The sequence below is a fragment of the Lynx rufus genome, unplaced genomic scaffold (assembly GCF_022079265.1).
Source record: "Lynx rufus isolate CCGP_SWC_20201006 ecotype Redwood Valley unplaced genomic scaffold, mLynRuf1.p SCAF_8, whole genome shotgun sequence".
Taxonomy (NCBI): domain Eukaryota; kingdom Metazoa; phylum Chordata; class Mammalia; order Carnivora; family Felidae; genus Lynx; species Lynx rufus.
Window position 1 is genome coordinate 17,813,719 of NW_025814896.1, and position 22,955 is coordinate 17,836,673.

General features: G+C 41.9%; 1 protein-coding gene across 1 annotated transcript in view; it reads left to right on the plus strand.

Moving 5' to 3' along the window:
* Positions 1 to 22,955, plus strand: part of PTPRT (protein tyrosine phosphatase receptor type T) — a 787,404-nt gene that overhangs the window by 392,224 nt on the left and 372,225 nt on the right. The window contains exon 9 of the mRNA XM_047069145.1: positions 15,035 to 15,144. Within this exon, the coding sequence (XP_046925101.1) occupies positions 15,035 to 15,144 (110 nt within the window). The remainder of the gene's footprint in view (positions 1 to 15,034; positions 15,145 to 22,955) is intronic.

The window sequence follows — 22,955 nt, forward strand, 5'->3', positions numbered from 1 at the left end:
GTGGCAAAAAAAAAAAAAACAAACTTTAGTGTGGGGCTGAGATGACCTGGCTTTGCTACTCACAGGCAGTGAGATTGCCTTTCAGCAGTTCTGAACCCACATCTACTGGAATAAGGAAAAAAGGGCTGATTCAGAAAATACTTTCCAGCCAGAAGGATCTGGGCTACATCCAGGCTCTGTTCACTACTTTGTTACCCAGCTCTGCTTAAATTACTTTCATATTGGGCACTGCAGTGTCCCTGTCCGTGGATTGGGGGTGGTAATACCATCAATCCCTTTAGGGTGTTCTACATGAAGGTCTGTATGTAAAGCACCGAACTTACTTTCTGCCGAGAGTACAGACTCGGTGGTGTGTGGCCAATATCAGACATGGCAGGCAGATTTTTAATCAAGGGAGTTAACTAGAAGAAAACCAAAGAGGGGATCTTTGCAAAATTTCTGTTACTCATGGGCAGGGGGCCGTTTTAGAATCACCTATATTCCCTCTATAACCTCCATCTCAGATTTCTCACTCTGACAGTAGAGATGAATATGTGTGCGCCAGTGTTCCAGTAAAATTTTGCTTATAAAACAAGCAGCTGGTTGCATTTGGCTATAGCCATAGTTTGTTGACCCTTGATCCCCACTGATTCCCCCTGTTTTCTCTATTATCTTGACTTTACAATCCAACGACACACTGATTTCCCCCATCGGTATCTCTGGTACCTCTCCTCTGCCCTCCAGAGTCATTTAGCAACTGCCTGTTCAGCCTGTCCAGCTGGATTGCTAATCAGTCTCTGGAATTAAACACGTCTAGAGCTGACCCCCTGATCATCCCTCATCCACCCCCAAACTCATTCTTCCCACAGTCTTCTTCATCTCAGTTAATGGCAACTGCCTTTTATTAGTGGCTTGAGTCAAAAGCTTTGATTGTTTACTTTTATCACACCTGAGGCCCTAAATACCTTTCAGCCTGGATTCTCTATGGTTGGCACCCCTTTGCTTTGTGCAAAGCAGCAGCCCTGCTTACTCCCCACATCCCATCTATCAGCACGTTCTCTTGGCTCATCCTTCAGTAAATAGCATGAACTTGACCATTGCTTACAGTCTCTACTGCTAGCTCTGTGTTCCAAGCCACTGTGATCTCCAACTTGGACTATTGCAATAGTCCTTCAATGATCTTTCAGCTTCCCCTCTAGCCCCTACACTCTTTTCTCAGCTTAGCAGACAGAACGGTCTTGTTAAACCAACAGGCAAATCATATCCTCACCCCTCTGCTCAGAACCCTCCATCGGTTTCTCACATCACTGAGATTAAAAGTCCACGTCCTTGCAGTGGCTCGCAGGGCCCCACGTGGCCACAACTTCTACTTCTGGTCGCCTCTCAGACCCCATCTCCTTCTACCTCGGCCTTACTACACAGATCCAGTCATTGTACTCAAATATGCCAGCTGCGTCCCCCCCCTCAGCACCTTTGTAGGTGCTGTTTCTTCTCGGAATGATCTTCCCCTAAACAAACAGGGTTGCTTCCTTCACCTGTTTCAACGTTTAATTATTTTTGGGACAGAGAGAGACAGAGCATGAACGGGGGAGGGGCAGAGAGAGAGGGAGACACAGAATCGGAAACAGGCTCCAGGCTCCGAGCCATCAGCCCAGAGCCTGACGCGGGGCTCGAACTCACAGACCGCGAGATCGTGACCTGGCTGAAGTCGGACGCTTAACCGACTGCGCCACCCAGGCGCCCCTTCCTTCACCTGTTTCAAGTCAACGTCTCTTTTCAGGAAGATCCTGCTTGACTATTCTATGAACAACTGGAAGCCTCCTGCACCACACTCTGTCCCTCTTCTCTGCTTCACGTATCTCGTTAGCATTTATCATTTAACATACTACATATTTCACTATACACTTTAGTATCTGGCTTCTCTCACTAGAATGCACACTGAGGAGTCTGGGTTTTTTTGTTGTTTTTTGTTTTGTTTTGTTTTCTGTTTTCTGGGTATTTTCAAGCACCTAGAACAGTGCCAGGTAGAGAATAGCCATGCAATAAATAAGTTATTGGATGAATGAATCCCGAGTCCTCAGGGACAAGATAGATTTTAAAATTACCATAGAAATCAGAAGGTGCTTGTCGAAAGCTATTTAATATACTCAGTAAGTTATGGGAAGATACGGCTTTTATGACTAGCTGTGTAACACCATTCGGGAAGAATGGAGGCAAAAACACCAAGGAAAATAGTAATAATCCTGATTCTGCAGAAAAGCAAATTGGTGTTCTCCAGGATGTGAGGGACCAGGGGAGGAGCAAACACAGAGTAATACTACCTTTGTGCCAGCCACTTTGCTCAGCACTTTACCTGTGTGAATATTTTCAAGTGCCACAACACCCATGAAGCAGGTACTATTTTATCCCTACCTTAAAGTAAGGAAACTGAGCCGCAAAGAGGTTAAGCAACTTGCCCCAGGTTACACAGCCAGAAATGGCAAGAACAGGACACAAACTGGGGCAGTCTGGCTCAGCCTACGGCCTTCGCCATGATGCGATGCTGCTTTTTGGGTCTACAGGACGAAAGTGAGAGTTTCCATTAAAGGTGGTGGTCTGATTCTTAAACTACCTTCCTAAAGAAATGGAGAAGAACACCTTTATTTTCTTTTTTTTACAGTTGGTAAACTTTATTATTATTATTTTTTCAATATATGAAGTTTATTGTCAAATTGGCTTCCATACAACACCCAGTGCTCATCCCAAAAGGTGCCCTCCTCAATACCCATCACCCACCCTCCCCTCCCTCCCACCCCCCATCAACCCTCAGTTTGTTCTCAGTTTTTAAGAGTCTCTTATGCTTTGGCTCTCTTCCACTCTAACCTTTTTTTCTTTTTTTTTTCCTTCCCCTCCCCCATGGGTTCCTGTTAAGTTTCTCAGGATCCACATAAGAGTGAAACCATATGGTATCTGTCTTTCTCTGTATGGCTTATTTCACTTAGCATCACACTCTCCAGTTCCATCTACGTTGCTACAAAGGGCCATATTTCATTTTTTCTCATTGCCACGTAGTACTCCATTGTGTATATAAACCACAATTTCTTTATCCATTCGTCAGTTGATGGACATTTAGGCTCTTTCCATAATTTGGCTATTGTTGAAAGTGTTGCTATAAACATTGGGGTACAAGTGCCCCTATGCATCAGTACTCCTGTATCCCTTGAGTAAATTCCTAGCAGTGCTATTGCTGGGTCATAGGGTAGGTCTATTTTTAATTTTTTGAGGAACCTCCACACTGTTTTCCAGAGTGGCTGCATCAATTTGCATTCCCACCAACAGTGCAAGAGGGTTCCCATTTCTCCACATCCTCTCCAGCATCTATAGTCTCCTGATTTGTTCATTTTGGCCACTCTGACTGGCATGAGGTGATATCTGAGTGTGGTGTTGATTTGTATTTCCCTGATGAGGAGCGACATTGAGCATCTTTTCATGTGCCTGTTGGCCATCTGGATGTCTTCTTTAGAGAAGTGTCTATTCATGTTTTCTGCCCATTTCTTCACTGGGTTATTTGTTTTTCAGGTGTGGAGTTTGGTGAGCTCTTTATAGATTTTGGATACTAGCCCTTTGTCCGATATGTCATTTGCAAATATTTTTTCCCATTCCGTTGGTTTCCTTTTAGTTTTGTTGGTTGTTTCCTTTGCTGTGCCCAAGCTTTTTATCTTCATAAGGTCCCAGTAGTTCATTTTTGCTTTTAATTCCCTTGCCTTTGGGGATGTGTCAAGTAAGAAATTGCTACGGCTGGTCAGAGAGGTCTTTTCCTACTTTCTCCTCTAGGGTTTTGATGGTTTCCTGTCTCACATTCAGGTCCTTTATCCATTTTGAGTTTATTTTTGTGAATGGTGTGAGAAAGCGGTCTAGTTTCAATCTTCTGCATGTTGCTGTCCAGTTCTCCCAGCACCATTTGTTAAAGAGACTGTCTTTTTTCCATTGGATGTTCTTTCCTGCTTTGTCAAAGATGAGTTGGCCATACGTTTGTGGGTCCATTTCTGGGTTCTCTATTCTGTTCCATTGGTCTATATGTCTGTTTTTATGCCAATACCATGCTGTCTTGATGATTACAGCTTTGTAGTAGAGGCTAAAGTCTGGGATTGTGATGCCTCCTGCTTTGGTCTTCTTCAAAATTACTTTGGCTATTCGGGGCCTTTTGTGGTTCCATATGAATTTTAGGATTGCTTGTTCTAGTTTCAAGAAGAATGCTGGTGCAATTTTGATTGGAATTGCATTGAATGTGTAGATAGCTTTGGGTAGTATTGACATTTTGACAATATTTATTCTTCCAATCCATGAGCATGGAATGTTTTTCCATTTCTTATATCTTCTTCAATTTCCTTGATAAGCTTTCTATAGTTTTCAGCATACAGATCTTTTACATCTTTGGTTAGATTTATTCCTAGGTATTTTATACTTCTTGGTGCAATTGTGAACGGGATCAGTTTCTTTATTTGTCTTTCTGTTGGAGAAGAACACCTTTAAACCTGCCCTGAGAACTAGAAGATGATGCCATACCCACGTTGGAAGGAAGGAATGAACGCACTGTTGGAAGAAGCGGGTGTAAATAGGGAAAAGATGACTGAGCTGTAACCATCGAAAGAAACCCCTTCCTCACCCTTGGGGGCCCAAGGGGATAGACTTACAGGTCCAACCTACATTAATATCCTCAAACTCTGGCTGACCAGGCTGAAGGCAAGGCTGAGCTATGGAGCTGGTGGATGGAGTAAGGGATTGGAGAGCAGGAGATGGCCTCTTCATATGCCAGTCTACACTGCAGAGAATGAGAGCTCTCACTCCAAGCCTGCATGTGGTGAATAAGGAAAAGAGGGGGATTTAATGAAAGGCTAGCTTTGGGAAGAGATGCTCCAGTTCAAGGAAGGGGCAGTGTCCTAGATGACTTAAAGCTGCCTTTAAAAATACCAAAAAAGTTCTCTCTCTCTCTCTCTGAAAAGATGTTCTATGGCCTGGTTATTTTCCTTCTCAAACCTTCCCCTTCCCACCTTCAACCAGGTAGACCTCCTAGCTAGCCAAATGATAGATGGATGTATCTAAATTCTTCCCTTTCCCTCCAGGTTAGAAATATTTAAAACCAGTACTCATATAATCACTAGCAGAACACATTTTTTTTTAATTTTTTTTTAACATTTACTTAGTTTTGAGACAGAGACAGAGCATGAACAGGGGAGGGTCAGAGAAAGAGGGAGACACAGAATCTGAAACAGGCTCCAGGCTCTGAGCTGTCAGGACAGAGCCCGACATGGGACTCAAACTCACGGACTGCGAGATCATGACCTGAGCCGAGGTAGGACGCTTAACCAATTGAGCCACTCAGACACCCCACTAGCAGAACATATCTTGACCCACCAAACCAAACCATCTCAATCCACCTCTTGTAAGGTTGCATAAAGAAAGATTATTGGACAGATGCTTTCATTCTTATTAAAAGGGACTGATCTGATAATTCAAAGCAAATATCCCCTGAGAATTATGGCAAGAAGCAAGATTTAAAAACAGAATAAAACACTAATCCACATTCTCGCCAGAATGTATAAATAAATGCTGGGCTAGAACATGCACATGGAATTGAATCAATCATGTAAAGAGGTTAGGTCTCCCAGACTGATTTTTGTAAAAGAGTTTAATACTACTTACTATATTTAGTATTTTAATTTAATAATAAACCGTATAGTGCTTAGGGATACATGTTTAAGAAATAAAAATTATAATGAAAAACAAGATTCATTATTGTTATGAAGTTAAGAAGGTTACCTATTGAGGGTATGAAATTGATTATTAGTAAGTTAATGAGATGAATATTTGTTTTATACATTTGTGTAGTGGCTGTTTCACAAAAGGATAAAATGAGGATACTAAATATAAATACCCTTTTATACTGATAAATTTTACCATTTGTGGGATATGGAAAAATTCTTAACAAAATATGAACTTCAAATTTTGACTCAAGACACACACCAAACTTATATAATTTTACAGCAAATGGAGAAATAGAATCAATAGTTTAAACTTTTCCAGCAAAGAAAACACCAGTACCGAATGGTCTTGCAATTGCAATCAAATACTCAAGGCACCGGTATCTCCAATCTTATATATACACTTTCAAAGAGCAAAAAAAAAGAAGTAACACTTTCCTCTTCTTTTTCTTGATACTAGTGTAACCTTGGTATCTAAACCACACAAGCTTATGAGAAAAAGGAAAATTAAGTGCACATACCCCAAACAGAATATTAGCAAACGATCCATTGCTGTATACGACTAGGAAAATATTAGTTTTATTTTAAGAAATCAATATTGGTTCAACATTTGTAGATCCATTAATGTAATTCATTACATTAACTAAGAGGTACAAAAAATGTGTCATTACTATAATAGATACAGAAAAGCATCAGTTAAAGCTCAGCAGGATATAAAAAGGAAATATCCTTGTATACCAGGAACGAAAAGGATCTTCTTACCCTGATAAAGGGAAACTAAGAAACCTACAAACACCATACTTGAGGATAAAATAATAAAACCATTCTCTTTAATGTTGGAAAGCACACAAATACTTACCAGTCTCTCCATTAAGTATTACATTGATGGCTCTGGCTGAAGACAAGAAAATTAAATAGAGTTAAAATATTGTAAAAGAACAAAACTATTATCGACTGCAATGCTATGATTATTTATATAGATAACCCAAAGAAATTTGTACACAAATTATTAGAATTAAGAGAATGTAACATGTTTGACAAAGAAGTTGACATTAGAAAGTCAATTGCATTTCTATTTACCCAATAAGTATGTGGTATGCTTTTAAAGATACTACTTATAATAGCAATAAAAATACAGGGTGTTTAGGAATAAACCTAATGTAAGATTTCAAGACATGGAGTATATATAAATGTATAAAGAACTGGGAAGATATCAAAGAAGACCTAAATGAGAGAGATGGCATGTTCATAGATGCCATAAACCCATTATCAAGACATGACCTAGAAAGACATAATTTATTTCCCAGTTGATATATAATTCATGCAATTCCACTACAGAAATAAGACATTTTTCAAAAATGTACAAGGTCATCCTAAAATGTGTATGGCAGAGAAAAGCCAAGATTGACTAAGACAGTCCTGAACATGAAGTACAAAGTTGCAGGCCTTGCTCTACTAGGTATCAAGATACACAAATCTTTGCTTAATTGAGAAGATGTGGTATTGATACAGGTATAGTCTAAGAGAACAGCTGAACAAAACAGAACTTATATCTATGTGAAAATTTGATGGAAGGCAAAGGGAGTATGGCAGATCAGTTGAGTAAAAAAAAAAAAATTTTCTTTTTCATTAAGTCATGGTAGAATAGGGAGAAGAATTGAAATTGGATCCCTGCCTCACATTATACATGAAAACGCAATTACAAAGAGTTGAAGACATTTTACAAAAGGCCTAACTTTAAAATTATTTGAGGATAATTTAAAAAAATATTGCTATGACCTAAGAGAAAGTATTTCTTAAAGAAGATTTCTTTTGTTAGAGTTTATTTTTTTTGTTCGGGTTTACCTGGCCTTAGGATAATGATTCAAATGCAGTGTGTTCAGGACACACTGGTAACGAAGAGAGGAAGGGAAGGGAAGAGAAGGAAGCCAGTATTGGTGTGTTATCAAGAAAAGTACCTTGTAAGTTCTTTATAGATTTTGGATACTAACCCTTTATCCAATATGTCATTTGCAAATATCTTTTCCCATTCTGTCGATTGCCTTTTAGTTTTGTTGATTGTTTCCTTTGCAGTGCAGAAGCTTTTTATCTTGATGATGTCCCAGTAGTTCATTTTTGCTTTTAATTTCCTTGCCTTTGGAGATGTGTCGAGCAAGAAATTGCTGCGGTTGAGGCCAAAAAGGCTGTTGCCTTCTTTCTCCTCTAAAGTTTTGATGGTTTCCTGTCTCACATTTAGGTCTTTCATCCATTTTGAGTTTATTTTTGTGTATGGTGTAAGAAAGTGATCTAGTTTCATTCTGCATGTTGCTGTCCAGTTCTCCCAGCACCATTTGTTAAAGAGACTGTCTTTTTTCCATTGGATGCTCTTTCCTGCTTTGTTAAAGATTAGTTGGCCACTCAACACCTGAAAAACAAATAATCCAGTGAAGAGATGAACAGAAGACATGAATAGACACTTTTCCAAAGAAGAAATTCAGATGGCCAAGCAACACATGAAAAGATGCTCAACGTGACTCATTATCAGGAAAATACAAATCAAAGCCACACTGAGAAACCACCTCACATCGGTCAGAGTGGATAAAATGAACAAATCAGGACACTACAAATGCTGGTGAGGATGTGGAGAAATGGAAACACTCTTGCACTGTTGGTGGGAATCCAAACTGGTGTAGCCACTCTGGAAGACAGTGTGGAGGTTCCTCAAAAAATTGAAAATAGGACTACCCTATGACTCAGCAATAGCACTACTAGGAATTTACCCAAGGAATACAGGAGTGCTGATGCATGTAGCCCAGTGTTTATAGCAGCACTTTCAACAATAGCCAAATTATGGAAAGAGTCTAAATGTCCATCAACTAATGAATGGATAAAGAAGATGTGGTTTTATATGCAATGGAATACTACTTGTCAATGAGAAAGAATGAAATCCTGCCATTTGCAGCAACGTGGATGGAACTGGAAGGTGTTGTGCTGAGTGAAATAAGTCAGTTAGAGAAGGACAGATATCATATGTTTTCACTCATATGTGGATCTTGAGAAACTTAACAGAAGACCATGGGGGAAGGGATGGGGGAAAAAGTAGTTACAAACAGAGGGGGGGGGGCAAACCACAAGAGACCTTAAATACAGAGAACAAACTGAAGGTGGATGGGGGCAGAGAGTGAGAGGGAAAATGGGTGATGGGCATTGAGGAGGGCACTTGTTGGGATGAGCACTGGGTGTCATATGTAAACCAATTTGACAATAAATTATATTAAAAAATAAACTTAAAAATTACCTTGTGAATAACTGGGTTTTAGAATAGTGCCACTCCAAGTGTGGTCCAGGGACCAGCAGTGAATTAGAAACTCTTCCTGGTCCATGACAAGATAATTACAGAAATAGAGGTTAAGTATTTTAAAAGGAGAGGCTTCCATTTTTCTGTTTTTAAATTTTACCTTTACTTTTTAATTTTGCTATTCTTTTGTGGTTTTGTATTTTATGGTAATATTGGTCCACCGTGGGTTGGAAACAACTACGACAACACAATAATAATCACTTTCATTGGAGGTAGTTTGGAAAGTATTAATAGAATATGTCTCAGAGTTAATCCAGTCAAGTAGTGAGGACACTACGATATTCATCTATGAATTTCGTATCTTCCATTGCTTGAAGATTGTTTCAGGGGCATTAACTCTCTGAGAGTTCTCGCTTGCCCTATGTGGAGACAAGTTTGCTTTCACAGCCTTCAAGTAGAGTAACAAACATTTTGCAGTAAGCATTCCTGTGTGGGTGTGGCACCAACAGCATCTAAGTCTGTCTGTTTTTCCCAGCTTTACTGAGGTATATTTGATAAGTAAAATTGTGTATATTCAAGATGTACAACAGCATGTATATATGTACACATTGTGAAATTGCTACAAATAAGTTACTAAGTCTGTCTTTCTCTTCTTCAGAAAAGGTCTGATAAAATTGACTACATTAAAACTAAGAACTAATTTTTATCCAAGGGTAACATAAAGAGAAATGGAAAACAGACAAACCAAGAGAGGATTTTTATAACACATGTATCCAATAAAAGGATCAGTAACAAGAATATACAAAGAACCTCTACAAATCAATAAGAAAAGGACAGTAATGGTCAATAAGCATTAAATGTGCTCAGCCTCTTTAGTAAATAGCTAAAAGCAAATAAATCCTCAATGAAGTATTATTTCATGTTTGCTAGATGGTCTAGAATTTTTAAATCTGGCAGTACTAAGTGTTTGTAAGGATTTAGAGAAGGAGGGCCTTTCAAAACATTGCTGGAGAGAATATAAATCACTGCTGCCACTTTGGAAAACAATTTGACTTCACTCAGTAAAGCTGAAGACATTTATACCCTTAGCCTATCTATCCTACTCCTGGGTATACCTGAGTGAACTCTTAAAAATGTTCAACTGAACATACAAAAATATTCATAGGCACTATGTCATAAGATAGCTCTTCTGAGAAAAAGCCCTATCATCCATCTACAGGACATCTCACCATCTACAGAATGACAAAATAAATAAGACTATATTCATAAGATGAATGAAATACAACTACCTGTATCAACTGATATGAATATCAAAACAATATTGAGTGACAAATGCAAATCATTTAATACAAAGACTTACTTTCATATGTATGTCATGAAGCCGGAGGAAGCAAAATGATATCTTGGGATAGATGCATATATTTATAACTCCAAATAAAAATAGAATGATTAGCATAAAACCTGGCTAGTACCTGACTGGGTGTTTTTTGTTTGTTTGTTTGTTTGTTTGTTTGGATATTTTTTGTTTTGTTTTTGTTTTGATGGGGAGAGAGAAGTCAGCAGTATGGAACACACAGGGTACTTCAGTGATGCAGTGATGTTTTGTTTCTTAGAGGGGATAGTTGGTACATGTGTGTTCATTTCGTAATTATTTTATAAACTATTCATTCATTACCTGTACTTTTGTCTGTGATAGATTTCATAAGAGATACTTTTTAATAGAGTCAAAAATAATATGACGAAAAGCAATAAAGTCCTAGAAATGTAATGTGTAAGGAATTTTAAAAACATATTTCTGACTAAGGGACATAAAAAGAAGCATTAATAAATGACGATTTGTACAGCATTACTGATGGGAGGGCTCATTATAAAGAGGTGTCATTTGTACCTCAGAGAAGTGAAGAATACAACTGGAATAAAAATTCTGATGGAACATTTTTGAAGTTTTTTAAACTTTTTCTAGTGTTCTGGAAAAACAACAGGGTAGTGAAAGCCCAGAAAACCTCGCAAAAGAAGAATAGTAAAAGAAAGGGACTTGTTCTGTCAACTATTAAAACATGTTACATGAACACAACAGAGAGATACTGTCAGAATAAGAGGCTGTGACTCGGAAATAGAGTGGGGAGCCGCTCAGCATGTGCCAGGATATAAAATAATTGAACATGCTAGGAAAGTGATATTTTAAATCACTGGGGAAAGTTCTGACTGGTCAACTAATTGTTCTAAGAAAACCGTACAGAACTACAGTGAGATTTCTGTTTCGTGCAATATATAAAATACATTCCAGACGGATCAACAAATTAGGTTCAAAAAGAAAATGGGAAGAAATCAAGCAGAAGACAATACACATGACTCTTGTTCTGATCCGGGGTGAGAACGGGAATTTGCTCTAAACTGGAAATACTGGAGGAGACCAGGTGGCCTGAATGCCAGCTGCTTGATACTCACAGTCTTAACCTCCCCTGGATAGACCCTTGCTAAGAGTAGCATCTCCATTTCTCCGTTCAGTTCACTTTGCAGCTCTTAAATCTTCTCCCAATCCCTGACTGTTGGTAGATGGTTTCACCCTCACTTCTCAAGAAAATGGAGCCATGAGGACACCTCAGCTCTCCATTCCAAAGCAGCTGCACATTTTCCCATCTTGTCTTCTCTCACGAGGGGAAAGGTGCTTCCTCTCCACCCACCCCCATTGCTGCCTTTCAGGACTGGACCCCACCGCTTACTTCAATTTCGGATTTTTCCCGGTTGCCTGTGATCCTGCCAAAACCTCTCCAGCCTTTGGAAGGGGGCGTTGCTGTGCTCCTTTTCCCATCCCCGCTCTTGCTGCATCAGTCCTCTGGAGGCCAAAATCACTGGCTTGTCTGGGCAGGGTCTCTCACCTTCTGCGCTCTCCTCTGCCCATGGCAGGAGGGCTGTGAGGCCAGCATTCCCCTGTAGATTACTCTTGCTTAGGTCACAGGTAACCTTGAAGACACTAAGTTCAGTGGGCAAATTTAAGTTTGTAGTTTCCTTGACTACTCAGTCATCTCTGTCACTGTGAACCTGACCCTTCTGGATCCCCCTTTGGCTGCTCCCCTGACAGCCCACCTTCCTGGTTTGCCTCTTGCCTCTCTGAACGTAGCCTCCCAGTTTCTCAGTTTCTTTGTTTCCTCCTGATTGTTAACATGGTAGTTTTCCTCTTGGCTTAGTCCTGGACCTGTTTTGTTGGTTCCCTTATACACAGTTGCTTAATCTTGTATATCCAGCTGCTACTCAACGTTGCCATTTGGGTGCTCTGCACACACCTCAAATGAAACATCGCAAAACTCACCAGCTCCCTTTCCTAAACTAGCCCTCCTGTAAGACTCTCTTTCTGTGAACAGCACTGTGACCCACTCCAGGTGTCTAAAACAGACAAGCTGGGGTCTATCCTTGACACATTGCTTCCATGTTTCACCCTTAACCATCAACCAAATCATATTTGCTCAGCAGCTGCAAATCTCCTGCACCATCAGCTTCTTTTCTATACCACCATTACCATCCTTTCTCCCCAGGAGGGCCTTGCTCCTTCCACTGTGGCCCTCACAGAGCCAACCCACCACACTCCCAACAGCTAACCCCCCCCCCACTTTTGTCCTAGGAACTTCTAATCCACCAACTTTTATTTTCCTCTTCATATCCTGACTTGCTAGACTAGATTTCTCTGCTTGTAATTCTCCCAGTACTTTGTGCCCTTACCTCAAAGTCCTGATGTTTGTGGCAAGGATGAATAGATAGGGAAAGCAATCAGAGATCTGATGATTTAGAAGCTTCTACTTACCTAAAAGATTCAAGAAGCAAATGAAAAACTGACAAAAATATTTGTAACTCATGCAAAAAGAAGCTTATATCCTTAAAAACAGATTGTAATTACAAACCCATAAGACAACGATGGACAAAAATGAAGAGCCATAGAGGAAAATGAGAGCAGGTTATAAAGAGCGTGTTCATAAAAGAGTCAATGCAAATGGCCAATTAAACTGAAAAAAAAAAAAAACCTACATTCTCCAGTTTTCTAAAAAGGATACACACACATACACTTAATTTTTTAAATAGTGTTGGCATGGATTGGGAATAGTCGTGTTCTTCTTTTGGGGGAACCCAGAATGGTACAAACTCTGTGGAATGCAATCTGGCAATATGTGTCAAAAGCCTTAAAAATGAAATAGTTCAACCACTTTGGCCCAATAGATTAATTTCTAAGAATGTATCTTAGGGAGATCTGCAGAGTTTCATGAAAATACTTATTTATAAGAATTTTCATTGCAGTGTTACCTATAAAAAATTCAAACCAACTTTTTTTGTTTTTGACAAAGCACTCACACACCTACATGTGTGTGCATGCACATGTGGTAAAGGGGCAAAGGGAGAGGGAGAGAGAATCTTAAACACATTCCACGTCCAGCTTGGAGCCTGACTCAGAGCTCGATCCTATGACCCTGGGATCATGACCTGAGCTGAAATACAGAGTTGGATGCTGAACTGACTGAGTCACCCCTGTACCCCTCAGACCAAGTTTAATACCCAATAATGTGACTCTAATGGGGCATTAAAATGCATAGCCCCAGAGAACATTTAAGGATTTTTAAACCCGTGATTTGTTTAGTGATAAAAGAAGGTCATAGCACAATATGCATGGTAGGAGTTTAATTTTTAAAAATAACATATGTATTTGCATAGGCATAAAAATACGGGAAAAATATCTCCAGATATGGGGATTATGAGTGATTTTGTTCCTTCTTTTTTTTACCCTTTTTGTATATTCTTAATATTCAACAAATTCTGTGTATCGTGTCCGTAATGAGAAAAACTAAATATATTTTAATTTAACAATAGGGAACTGATTGCAACATATGGCCAAGGCTATATCGAGAGAGGCGTACCATGATGATTAAGAGTATATGCTTTGAAGCTCATAGACAGGTGTTCAGTTCCCTCTTTACAACTTAAGAGCTGGATGACCTTGAGCAAGTTATTTAATTCTCTTAGCCTCAGTTCCCTTATCAGCACAACGGAGATAATACATCCTGGGCAGAGCTGTTTTGTGGCTTAAATGAAATAATGTATGTAAAATTCTGATCAAAGAGTAAGTGCTTAGTAAAAGTACCTGCTTTTATAATGCCAAAATATAAATAGATCCAGTAATGATTTACATGAATTCATGATTCCCTGGGGGGTTATAACTGGAAGTTTGGAGAATCATTTATTTTATGGCTCAGCATCTTCTGGACCATCGTAATGATGCTGGAATCCAGCAGGAAGGTGCTGGCAGGAAGACTGAGCTGGGTTCAAAAGCCTCCCAGGAAAGGTTTTGCTCATTTGGGCAAAATGCTGGCATTGGTCATCGATTCACTTGCTTGGCCAACCAACAAATGATTATTAAGCTTCTACCATGTGCCAGGCATCAGAGACTCAGCAGTGAGACAAACTAGCTGCCTTCTGGGAGTGAAACAGACTTTTCTAATTGGTGTGGTTTCAAGACACATAGATCCTGTTGGGTTCAGCAATTCGGAAACTGAGGAATAGTTGGAGACTCTTTGGTAGGTCCAGGAAGATGGTAGTGATGCTCACTTTGCATTCCTCGGTTACCAATCCTAAGGCAAGAGTCTAATTCTAGAATCCTACCTGATGGCAGGGCTGGGGCCTCTTGATGTCCTCCCTACACTGCTCAGGTTTAATTCAAACACAGACTTGCTTAGTCTGCAGATAAAAAGCCATTTGGTCACCTGGGGGAGGGGGAATAGCAAACTATGGCCCAGGGGTCAACTCCAGCCTAGTGTCTTTTTCTTTCAAATAAAGTTTTATGGGAACACAGCCATGCCCATTTGTATATGGTTGTCTGTGGCTGTTTTGTGCTACAAGCACAAAGCTGAGCTATTACAGCAGGTACTGTAAGGTCCACAAAGCCTAAAGTGTCATCTGACCCTTTACAGGAAAGCTTGGCCAACTGCTGTTCTAATTCATTGGGTCTGGAGAAATGAGATGGTAGGTGCCATCAAGTTCCTTTTCCCTTCTGTAGTTCCAGGAGCTGTTCCCCTAGAATCTATCCAAGGAGGGCCCTTTGAGGAGAAGATCTACATCCAGTGGAAACCTCCCAATGAGACCAACGGGGTCATCACACTGTATGAGGTAAGAAGACCCCTTTGCTATACCTCTTGGTTTGGCTTCATTCAATTGACTTCAGCCTGAAGTTGGAAAATTTCTACTGGGTGCAGGGCTCCAGGGAGGACATGAAGGTGAGTAAGACACATCTTACCCAAAGGTTTCAGACAATACAGTGAGAAGACAACACAAGGTCATACAGATGAGCAGCTTGACAGCCCCAGTGACCCAGAAGACTGGACACACCACACATTGAAGTGATTATTTATCTCTTTAGAAAGGAGTAGGCACTCAGGGAGGCAGACTGTCCCAGCAGAGCCCAGAAGACCCAGGCCTAGCACACAGTAGTTATAGTTCACTTCATGTGGAAAACCACAACACCCAGATGATGCTCATCCTACACCTGTTAGTTTCTGGGCTTCCAGAAAAAAAATCCCGAAGTCATTCTCTGCCCTGGGGGTGCATGATTCTTAACTTTTAATGTTGCTCTTTGGCCACAGCATATTTTATTGTTACTCAGGTGATGGTATCAGAAGCTCCCCTCCCAGCATTAGCAGGGCCTTATCCTATCAGAGATATGACATCATATCAGAGATGGAGCAGAACCTCCTCAGACAGTAAGGTACCCATCAAGCCAACACAATGTGGCTTCCTGAAAACTTTGAACCTTAGAACAAACTGTATAGAAGTCTATTGCAAAACAAAAACAGTGAAACTTCAGCAAGGCTGATATAGCTGAACTCAAGTACTGAGATGTGGTCAAGGTTGACTATCCTCCCACCCTGAATCTTCTGAGATGCTGGGAGACTGTGGTACGGGCTGCAGTAGAGACCACAGCAGTGCAGAAGGAAGGATATGGAAGCCAAAGCTGCAGTGATGGAGCCCTGCATGCCAGGGTCTCACGTGATGAAGTCCCACATGCCAGAGTCTCATGTGATGGAGCCCAGCATCCCAGTAGCCCTTCTGTGGTATTGCATGATGGCCCCCAGCATCCCAGTAGCACTGCTGTGGTGTCTCATGACCGTTTTCAGGGTCTTCCTCTCTCCAGGCCTGCTGCTCCCCTCTAAGATGAGAGTGGTAATGGCTGCATTAGGGTTCCTGTAGAGGGTTTGAGGTGGGAAAGGTTACAAGCATCCCCAGGCTGAAATGCAGTGCAGCCCCTGAGAGCTCATGCAGAAAGGTACTGAGAGGTATTGAGGTATTGAGAGTGAGCTGTGAAAGAATATCCCCACGTAAGGGAGGGAAATCAAAGAGTATTGGTGATGGAGAAATATTTAGGATGAATTGAATGGACACAGAAGCTCTCTAGAGAGACCTGGAAGGACCTCAGAGCTCTCTGAGGAAGGAGAAAACCATCCATCATGTACAAGGTGTAACACCTTCAGAAAATGCCTTCACTCAGCAAATCCCAGCTTCCTCAAAAGAAGAGCTGTATCATATTCCATTTTGGGCCCACATGGTTGGGAGAAGCTTCCTTCCTGCGGGAAGCTGCTAGGGGCGGGGAGGTACCATATCGACCTTGCCCAGGACATGTTCAGAAGTGCCTCGTTGCGGGGGAGAGAGGGACCAAAAACTCAGCTGAAACAAAGCCTCGTCAGTTCAGAGCTACCTGCCATTCTTTGTGAAGTGGAAGCTGCCATCGCGTGCACACACACACACACACACACACACACGCTCACTTGGTGCTGTTATGTAAATGGCTCTCTATGCCAGATGTTCAAGATTTTTGGAATTCACAGGCCAGTAACATTTCAAAAGGCATGGAGGACCAACATCCAGTTCTTTACCATTTTTTATTAACATCATTTCATAAAAGACATAACTTCAAAAATACAGAAAGGACATAATTTCAGAATAAAAGACAGTCCTTCAAATTGAATAAATTTAGCTTTATGAATAACTCATGAGTCTCCTTATTTTTTCTTTTTGCCTTGAATTGAGGACAACTTTGTCCTGAAAAGGCCCTATAGTCTTTTTACCCAGCTGCACTTGGAAACCACTGGGCTGGGCCATGTTGCAGGGGACGTCATATCCCTGCACGGACCAATTTCTTACTTGGGAAGTATCCTGCCTCCTCTGATGTGTGCATGGAATGGGCTAGGAAACCCGCTCATGCTGTTGTGTGAGAAGAAGAGACGATGGGGTGGAGAGAGCGCAAGGGAGCGGTCCCAGCTGTGAGTGATACACCCTGTTCAAGCAGTAGCTCCATGAAGTTGAGGTCTCAGCATATGAGACCTCTGGAGCTCTGGGCTCGATGGTGGGCACAGATCAGTACAGGGCACCCTTCTCAGTTGTGTGTGAGTCCTGTACCTTGTCGATTTCCAAAGACCAGTCACCGGGGATGCTGGCATTTCTGTGATGGGCTCTCCTGGACACAGCTCTGGAGAGACACCTTCAGTTGGCTTCTCAGCTGCTTCCTGTGCTGTGATTACAGAGAGCGAGAGATGGAAGGCTGCAGCTATCTGACTTTTCCGTGAGCTCTGGAGGTCACCTTTTGGGAATATGCTAAATATCTTAGATGATGCGATGAAGGGAGCCAAGGAGTTCATGGGCTGAGGTCATTGTATTTTGAGCATAAACGTGGCTGTGACCATGTGCATCAGAGGCTAGTGGGACCTCCGAAGGTAAGAATGTTGGCTTTTGAGGTCAGACAGCTTCATTCTGAACTCTAGCTCTGCCATTGTAACCGTGGGTACAGCAAGGAGCTTCTCATTTATATTCATTTGTACACATACATATATGTTCAATGCTGTGTTTGGCATTTAGAAATAGCATCAATGAATGTTAGCTCTCACAGTACATAAAAATGAAGAAATTGAAACCCAGAGAGTTGAGGTGTGAAGACCAAGGTCATAGCTGAGATGGCAGATTCGTGGGTCTTGAGTTCAAGTGCCGACGCCTTGCCCCTTACTCAGTGTGGTTGGTGGACCGGCAGCATTGGCATAACCTGGGAGCTGGTGAGAAATGCAGCTTTCAGGCCCCAGCAGACCACCTCGGTCAGAGTCTCCTGGTAACAAGATTTTCTGGGTGATTCACGTGGGCGTGAGAGTTTGAGAAGCACTGCTCTAGACCACACTACTCTTGAGAATATTTCAGCAATTGATGAGCGAGTATGTCCTCCTGAGCAGAGAGAGACAGGGAGGCCCTTCCACGCTGGGTTCAACCCATTCCCATCCCAGATAGTAAGCAGGAGACCTTGCTTTCCAAGACATTTATAACAGAGTATGTGTTTATGAGGCAATTTCCAAATTTAATTAGATGAAACCAATTTGATTTTTAAAATTAGGTTCTGGTTGTAATTTCTAGAGAGGAACCCATAAATTATAACTCACCCTCCTCTGGTCTCAAAAAGTGTATTTTGTGACAAAGGAAAATAGGATAACACAAATAGAAGAGAAGTCTAGGATTCTCTGTATGTTCCTGTATACAACCTTGGACTTGACAAAGTCAAAAGCCAAAAAAGGAGCAGTGGGTGCAGTAAAGGAGGGCTATGGCTATGTAAACACTGGAAATATTATTCAAGTGTAGCAGGTTCAAGTAAGTTTAAATAATTAAATTTCTTTTCCCATGAGTCTGAGTCACAACCTCTGGGTCTATCCTTGGACAGTTCTGCGCCCCAAATCTGAGTGGCTTTGATTATGTCTCATTCCGTCTCTGGGCTTAAGTCCCCTCTTATAATACGAAGGTGTCAGATTATTCTGGGCTTCAATGGGTAAGAATCAAGAGAAAAATAAATCTATGTCAAACCCACAAAATCAAAGGTTTATACCTCATTTTGGAGTTTCTCTCCAATATGAAACTGCCTATGACTGGAGTCTTTGAACATAATGCAGTGATGACACTTGAAGGAAAAATAGCTAGTGGAAAGGCCCTGGGGTAGGAATGACTTTGGGATGTTTAACAAATAGGAAGAAGGTCAGAGTGACTGAAGCTTCATGAGCAGGGGGATCATGATGATGAGAGCATATGGAAAGTGTGTGGGCAGGGTCGGGTTGTGCAGGGCTCCTAGAGTTCATGCTTTATCCTGAGAGAAATAGAAAGCCCTGGGAGGATTTTAAGCAGAGGACTAAAAGAATCAGATTTACATTCTTTACAAAAGCAACTGGATTTTGTGTGACTAGTGGGCTGTAGGTACACAGGCATCTTGGATACATCTGGAAAATGTGCCAGAGGCAAGGACATTTCCATCACCTATGATTTTTCAATGAGGACTCAGCTAGCCAGGTGGAAGATCGGAATGCTTTGTCACATCTGCCTCTCTGCTGCTGCCAACCTGGACTTTGACACCTTTCTTTCAGTCGGGAATTCATGTCTTGATGGGCTCCCTGAAGCCATGGACCTTGAGACCCTGTGCCTCCCCCAAGGAATGGGAGTCTGGCCCTTACCCTAATGCTATTCCAGGGCTATGGCACAGCCTGTTTTTCCAGCAGTCATGACCTGTCTCCCTGCCTGCTAAGTGGGGGCTCCCAGTGGTCATTGGAGCCCACTGAAGCCAGCCTCCCCTTCACTGTGGCAGGAGGTATTAGGATGAATTAGACCATGGCCTCACATGTTTGGGGATTTGTACTGTAGTGGGATGTACAGAGTATGCGTCTGTGATCAGTTTCCTAACAGAGTGACAGTGCCCAGAGTTAAGTAATGTCAAAGGCCTCACATCTACAAACCAGCAGATCAATATCAGACATGCAGAATCTCGGGCCCCAGCCCAGACCCACTAAATCACAGTCAGTGTTTGAACAAGATCGCTAGATGGTTGGTGCCCATGTTAACATATGAGAAGCATTGTTCTAAGAGACACTTTACAAGTTCACAGCCTAGACCCAGGAAGCTCTCCTTGGAGGAAGAACATGGCCACTGAATGAACTGAGTAATATTCCTGCTCACATGGGACCTGAGGGCTGAATATTTTCACCAGGAATGTGGAGATCAAGCCATTCCCATAGCCTCTTCCAGAGCCCTGCTTGGGTCTGACCAAGATATCAGGGTTCCCAAGTCCAGGGCCTGGACATGAGGGTTAATGTGGCCTCTCCCACTGTCACTGAACTCTCGTGAACAACACAGCTCACCCAAAACAGACCATCACAGCTGCAGACAGGGACTTACAGCCAGAACGGGGTCATGGAGGAAACAATCCAGCCAGTTGTTTAAAAGCTCCTCAATAAAATCATTCAGAGACAAGCTGTTCAGAGTTCATGAAAAACAGTAATCAATACGTGTTTCAATTCTATTAATTGTTCTCGTCTCTGTCCAAAAATAAAAACTGCAGTGTGGGAATTGGGCCAGAAGATGTTACACTAGCAACTGGGTTAACGAAGTGTGAAAATATTTAAAATTCAGACACGTGAAGCTTCCCAGTAAGAGCAGTCAGAATCACCAAGTTTCTAATTACAGTGTATAAATCTGAGAAGCTTAAAGAGAACGAGAGGACCCTAATGAGGCAGGAATGGGTGTCTTGATTATGCTAGAGTTGATTGACATTTATCTTGCAAGCTATTCTAGGCGCCTGGCGTTCAGAGTTAAATAAAACACAGACTTCGCCCCAATAAAACAAGGCGGCATTCCCATGCGGGAGCTCCTTTAAATGGTACAATAGGCCAGAGGGTCGTCAATATTTTTCCAGCATGCAGATGGTTGGATTTGATCTGAGCAAAAAGCACGGGCCCCAGAAATCCACATTCCATCAGAGCACATTTCAGGAAGGCTGAGACTGGGGAAGTGTTCAGGCAATCGGAGTGGGTGCACGTGGATGGGGAGAGGGGGCCAGACGCTTGCATGAGCTCCTGAGTGGGCTCTCAGAGGGGGAGGCCCGTAGGAGGCTCAGTTTGGATGTGCCGGCACACCTTCTTCTGTCCTTTGGCTTGGCCACAATGACCTTTTAGGGTTCACTCTCCCCAGACAGTCCAGTGGCTCTGGTCCACAGAGAGGCAGTAGGGTGATGGAATGTGGTCCTGATGGGCAGGAGGTGGTATAGGAGGAAGTGACTAACACAGCCCAAAGCAAGAATTTGCATAATTCAGGCTGGAGCTACGTTAATTAGGATACACAATTTGCATAATGCAGGCGTTTATTGGGTATAACTTGAGCCAGGCTCTAACTGGGAAAAAAAAAACTCTTGTTTCTTTTGAATTGTTTAAGCCAGAAATGTGGGAATCATTCATTCTTCCCCACCTGCCACACATCCGATGCTCTAGAAAGTGTGATGGCTTCTCCTGTCAAAACAGACACAGGTTAGGGCACGTGGCCCCATCTCCACCAACACCCTGCTCTGAGCACTCATCTGATGCCTGGAACATTTCAGGACCTCCCTACCCACACTCTCACTATTCCACTGTATTCCACTGCCACACAGAACATCTCAACAGGTAAATCCAACTGCGTACCTTTCTTGCCTTGGCTTCGTCTTAACTTTGGGACCCTGAATAGTCTGGCCCCTGCCTGCCTGCCTGCCTGCCTCTAACTTCATCTCCTGCCCCTGTCTCCATTGCTTTCTGTGTACCAGCCCCTCTAGCCTTCTAGCATTTTCTCAAACCCACCCAGTTCTCTGTGGCTCATGTGGCTTTGTGGATGTCATTTCTTCTGCCTGTAGCATGTGTCACTTTATAGTTCTCATGACTATCTCCTTCCTATTATTCACCTCTAAGAGGCTTTTCCCCTCCACCATCCACTTTATCCAGGAGCCTGCTTGTTTCTTTCATACCATTTTCACAATCTGAACTTAAGTTGTTTGTGCTTTATCATCACCCATGGGACTTGGAGGCTCATAAGGGCATGGGCCCTGTGATGGTTATTTAACGTGTCAACTTGGCTAAGCCATGGTGCCCAGATATCAGGTCAAACATGATTCTGGATAGTTTTATGAGACTGTTTTTTGGATAAGGTTAACACTTAAGTCAGTGGAATTTGAATAAAGCAGATGCCTTCCATAGTGTGTTTGTGGGCCTCATCTAATCAGTCGAAGAGCTGAATGGAACAAAAAACTGAGCTCTCCTGAGCTAGATGGAATTTTGCCTGCATATGACCTTCAGAATTGAACTGTGTTGATGGCTCTTCCCTTGTTTCCAGGCTGACAGCCTTTGGTCTTGATCTGCTTTTGGTCATATTTGTTTTTGCTTTTCAGTGTGTATTCAGGACCTAAAAGAGACATTTGCACATAGTATATGTTCAATAAATACTCCTTGGGTAGATGTGTGGCTTTGTGCTTTATCTTAACAAGGGGTAATGGTGAAAGTTTTGCCTAATAAGTTTAGTGGTTTTCAAGCTTAGCTGAAGATCAGAATCATGCCTTGAGAGCCCAAAAACATGGATAAATAAATAGGTAGGTAGCTGTATAAATGGATGGATGGTGGATGGGTGGATGTCTGGGTCTCACTGCAGTCCAAATAAATCAGAGGCTCTGGGGAGGATTCTTTATCCATGTGGATTTTTTTTTAAAGTTCCTTGGGAAATTCTAACATACATTCAGGGTTGGGGAAAAACACTGCATAAAATGAATCCAGTAAATTCACTCTGAGATGGTATCCTAGCCAAATACCAGCTAAATAAACACAGTCTCGACTCTGGCCTTCCCCTGTCTTCATTCCTCTCTGCCAGAATCCAGCATTATCTGGTGTTATATTATAGCCAAGTCGATCATGCACAGGCTGGTGCCAGATAAGGCTCAAATTCAAGATGCATTGGCCTTTTTTCCTTAAGGTTGCTAAACAGTTTGTGGGGTAACTGAAGGTACAGTGGGCTGTACCAGTCTGTCCATATTCCGTTGCATCTTACCAATGGCATCTTGCAACTCTGATGGCGCAGTCAAGCACACACCTTACCCTATGAATATTTCCCCCTCCCCT